General features: G+C 44.4%; 1 protein-coding gene across 1 annotated transcript in view; it reads left to right on the top strand.

Annotated features, from left to right (window-relative positions):
- LOC105812987 (chromosome unknown open reading frame, human C16orf62) overlaps positions 1-4894 on the top strand; it is a 136022-nt gene that overhangs the window by 20561 nt on the left and 110567 nt on the right. The window contains exon 7 of the mRNA XM_012647550.1: positions 3245-3329. Within this exon, the coding sequence (XP_012503004.1) occupies positions 3245-3329 (85 nt within the window). The remainder of the gene's footprint in view (positions 1-3244; positions 3330-4894) is intronic.

Here is a 4894-nt window from a genome sequence, read left to right as displayed (position 1 = left end):
TTGATGGGCATCTGGTTCTTTCCTTTTTTCTTTATTTATTATGAACAACAGTGCTGTGCGCGCTCTTGGGCGTGTCTGCTGGTGCCCATGGAAAGCATTTCTCGAGATAAAAGCACATACCTCAAGAGTGGAATTGCCTAGTTGTCGGTTCTGCGCCTCTTTAGCTTTGCAGATAATGCTAAGTTATTTTCCATAGCAGCTGTGCCAACATATGCTTGTAGTCGCAGTGGGCACGTGAGAGTCTGGGCTCTTCAACATTCTACCACTGTTTGGTATGAGGAGACTTTCTATTTTGATTTTTCCAATCTAGGAGGTAATAAAATCATATCTTATTGTGGTTTTAATTTGCAGTTCCCTGATTACTAATAAATTATGCGTCTTGTCACTTGTTTATAGGTCCTTGGGGTTTCTTTTTCTGTAAAATGCCTTTTGCTGATTTCTTTTGCTCATTTTTCCATTATGTTATTTATATATTTCTTACTGAGTTTTGGGGTTTTAAAAATATATTCTGGGTGATAATGGTCTCCTTCCTTCCTTCCTTCCTCCCTCCCTCCCTCCCTCCCTCCCTTCCTTCTTTCCTTCCTTCCTTCCTTCCTTCCTTAGCACTCAGCCACAGCAATCTGTTAAGTTATCCATTTGCTCTGGTTATTTAGGTATATTTTTAAAAAATCTTAATTTTAAAAACTGCTAATGTCCTTCTAGAAAATTACTCACTGGAAACAAAAGGAAAGCACCCTTTCCGTATTTTTCCAAGAATGTTAGTAAGTTTGATAGCAACTATTTCAGGCAGAGTCATTTATCAGTTGTTTGGTAAACATGGTAACAATGACTCTCAACCTTGGCTGCACATTAGAATCACTCAAAGGCTTAAAAAAAATCCCAGTGTCTTTTAAAATAACTAAAAGAGTGGAATTGGAATGTTCCTAACACAAAGAAATGTTAAATGCCTGAGATGGTGGATACCCCAATTACCCCAGTTTGATTCATTCACATCGTTTTTGCCTGTATCAAAGCATCACATGTACACTGTAAAGATATACAACTATTATGTGCCTATAATAATTAAAAATTTAGAAAAAGTTCCTTGTGTCCAAGTTGCACCCCACACCAGTTTAATCAGAGTCTTGGGGGGACCCAGGCATCATTCTTTTTTAAAAAAACTTCCCAGATTATTTCAAAGTCGAGAATGCTTGGTTTATAAAATGCTTATATCCCATTCAGAGTATGCTGCAGATTATGCACGGCGCAAACCCGGTGTTTGCAAGCTTGTTTGTGTGCCCCAGTCACCTGGAGCCCTTGTTAAATACTGATTCCTGGCAGCTTGGCCAGAGATTTATTTTGTTTTTTAAGAGACAGTCTCGTTCTCACTCTGTTGCCCAGGCTGCGCCCACCGTGTTGCAGTGGTGCAATCACAGCTCCCTGCAGCCTGGAACTCCTGGGCTGAAACGATCCCCCCCACCTCAGCCTCCCCAGTAGCTGGGACTACAGGCGTGCACCACTATACCCAGCTAATGTTTTTCTTTTTTATTCAACTGGAGATTTTGACCAGTAAGTTTGATGTGGAGCAGGGAATTTGTATTTTTAACGCACACCCCAGGTACCTGATTCTTATCAGACAAATTTAAGAAATGGCACCAAAGCTTTAAAAACTGGCATCTTCAAAATAGTGATTTAAAGCATAACTTCAATTTATAAGATAATTATGGCTTTAACTTTGGATTAAAAAAAAAAAACCTCTCGTTCCTGTTACCCTTTATAAAATATATGTTCTGCGAAACCACCTTGGGAGGAAATCGCTGCACAGATGTTCGGGAAGGCCCAGCTGTGTTTAATTTGAAATCTTCTGTTTAAATTCTCTCTCCATCACCTCACCAGTGGACAGTAACTCATCTCTGAGAGGTCTGTAAGCAAGGTTGTGGGTAGGAACTCAGGAGCTGTCATATCCCTAGGAACCGAGAGCTGTGTACTGTAAACAGTCTCTAGGATTTAGAGTTGTTAGTTTTTTTTTTTTTTCCCAGCCCTGGAATCTCATGGGGCAGTTGTTTAAGTTGGAACTCTCACAAAGCAAGGCGTCGGGAAATGGAATTCCACATACATCCAAATGCCACGTTTGGTGTCAGCACTATTGTTTTAACAGCTTACTTTTTCCCCCCTCAAATAACATCTGGGCTGTAAGAGGATGTTTCTCAAATCAGACACATTGTTTACTTTTAGGCTTGTGATGCTAAGGAGAAACTTGGTGACCCTAACAATTTAGATATTGGGTAACACGTCACCAAACTGAAAACACATGTCAGCCCATCTCTAGAGGTGGTGAACGTTGTAACCATTCTCTCTGCATATGGGAAGTGCATATTAAAAGTTCCTTTCTAAATGTCTGAAAACTTTAAGTGACATTTTTCTATCTGGGGGTCAACCATTGGAATGATAAAATACAGCAAAGTTATCTAATTCATTATGCTGACTTTTGAATTTATAAAAACTCCAGGGCATTAAATTTAGTTCTTCAAAGTAGAAATACGTTTTTTGTTTCTGCATAAAAGATGACTTACTCTAGGGTGATGGGGCCACATTGTGTGGCCGCAGTCTTGTGTTAAGAGTTCCGAACATGTCAGCGGCCCTGGCGCATGAGTGACAATGTGGGCATCGAGCAGTTCTCTGCAAAGCTGAAATGTGCTCAGCGTTCAGGATTGTAGTTCCAGAGAAACACGTACCCTGTGAAGGTTGTCCTATTTCCCTTTCTAGGGAAATTTCACGCATGAGTATAAATAATCGATGTGAGTTTACGAAGCCTTGGAGATTTCCCTATGGGGTCATTTCAGAGAAAAGTACGTTTAAGAATCCAGACCACCCTGAAGTAAAGCAGAAGGAGTCAGGCTGGAAAGAAGTTGGAACAAAGACAGAGTCACCCGAGAGGCCCGTGACGAGAGAGGTATCATTCATGTCTCTCGGTGACTTCGAGTGCTGCTCCTGTTCAGCATAGAAGCAGGGTCCTTCTGGATAAGATTTCATCCTGTGGCTTTCCCGGAGCAAGGTGACAGTGGCTTTCCTTAGGAGGCTCTGTGGCTCCCTTTGTCAAAAGCACAGTGGTTTTGCTCATCAAACCCCCAGCGCCAAGGCCAGGGCTTGGCATGTGTTAAGTACCTTAACTCATGTGTAGAAATTGGTAATTTTCCAGGGCTGGAGTGTCCTAACCAAGTCAGACACACCACAGTGAGTTTTCTTTTCTTTTCTCTTTTTTTAGTGTTCAAAACTTCTTTCAGACACCAGCGTCATTCAGTTCTACCCGAGCAAATTTGTCCTTATCACCGACATACTTGATACATTTGGTAAGTCCCAGTCACATCCGTCTTAAATCTAGGAAATGCGTGTCCTGTTCCTCCCCTGCTGGGTTTCTGTCTCAGGAAATGGCACCGTCATGTGCCCAAGCTGGAAATCTGAAACTCTTTTCCCATATGCCCACGTCCAGTCACCAAGTTCTACTGTTCCGCTTCCTAAATCTCTGCCCAGGATGTCTGTTTTTCTCTGACTTCCCTGTTAAAACCTTGGTCCTAGCTGCAGTCCTCTCCTACCTGGATGGTGGCTGCAGCTCCTGTGAGATACTCTTGGGTCATCGTGGCTGCCCTGGTCCCATGCTCCATGCCACAGGTAGGGTGATATTTGGGAGCCCAGCAGAAACGTCTAGACTGGAGAGAATGGCCTGAAGGAGCAGGAGGCCCCTGTGCTGCTTGGCAGTGGTTGGTTGATCCAGAACATCATGCCATTAGCAGTTTGCTCAAACCATGCAACCCTCTAGGCTGTACATGATGTTCAGCAGCTGAAGAAGTAGGCAATGAGTTGCTTTCTCAGAGCTGAAGACATAGGAGATCAGGACAGAGACATTCACTGTCTTAGCAATGGGCCCCCAACCCAGCAAGTCTTGGCTGCAACTCATTGAAAGATCTAATGTGTCAGAAAACAAGATGTCAATCGGAGAGACCCATTCAGTTCTGTGATCCCAGTCCTGCCCGGGAGACTGGGGGCCTGAGTGTATTCGCTAAAATAAGTGGCAGAAAACCTAACTAGCCTTGGAAAAGGGGATATTTATTGGTTTATGCTGAAGAGTCCAGGAGTAGTTCTGGCTTCAGGTATGGCTGGATCCAGGAACTCCAACAGTATTATCAGGACCTTGTCTTTTTCTAGTACTTTCCCTTGGGTTGGCTTCATTCTCAAGCTTCAGAAGGCATCCGCAGCTGCTATCAGCTTTACAGCTGGTGGTCCCAGGGCAAGGAAAGAGCTGCTTTCTCCAGGCGTCTCAACAGAAGTCCCAAGGTTCCATCTCACTGACCTGGCTTGGGTCACACATCAGTCCCTGAGCCATTTGTGGTGTCAGGGGATGAGACACACTGATTATCCAGGCCTGAAAGAAAAGAGGTGATGCTGTTATCAGAAGAAAGGGGAGTAGATGCTAACTGGACAAAAAGAAGAGATGTCCCAGCTGAAAGATAGGACCTTTTGAGTTCAGGTGACTGGAGAGGTGGTGTCAGGCACTCTGCTGGGCACTGGGGGTGTATCAGCAGTAGAAGAGACAAAAATCCCTGCCTTTGTGGCACTTACATTTCAGTAAAAGAGAATTTGCAGAAAAACTAAGTCAACCTGGTTGTATGTTAGGTGCTGATCAGTGCTGTGGAGAAAACCAAACATACAGAGCGAGGTGGGGGGCAAAGGGAAATGGAGGGAACTGGGTTGGGGCGAGAGGTGGGCTGCGGTTTTAGGGTGCTCAGGGGAGGCCATGGTGACACGTGGCAGGAGCAGGTGCTGGAAGGAGGCGAGAGATGAGCCGTGTGGCTCTATGGTGGGGGGCCAAAGAGCAGCTGGTGCGCAGATCCTGGGTGGGGGCGTTGGGACGTGCCTG

The sequence above is a fragment of the Propithecus coquereli genome, unplaced genomic scaffold (genome assembly GCF_000956105.1).
Source record: "Propithecus coquereli isolate 6110/MARCELLA unplaced genomic scaffold, Pcoq_1.0 Scaffold27, whole genome shotgun sequence".
NCBI lineage: Eukaryota > Metazoa > Chordata > Mammalia > Primates > Indriidae > Propithecus > Propithecus coquereli.
Note: the sequence above shows the minus strand (reverse complement) of the source record. Positions and strands in the feature narration are given on the sequence as shown.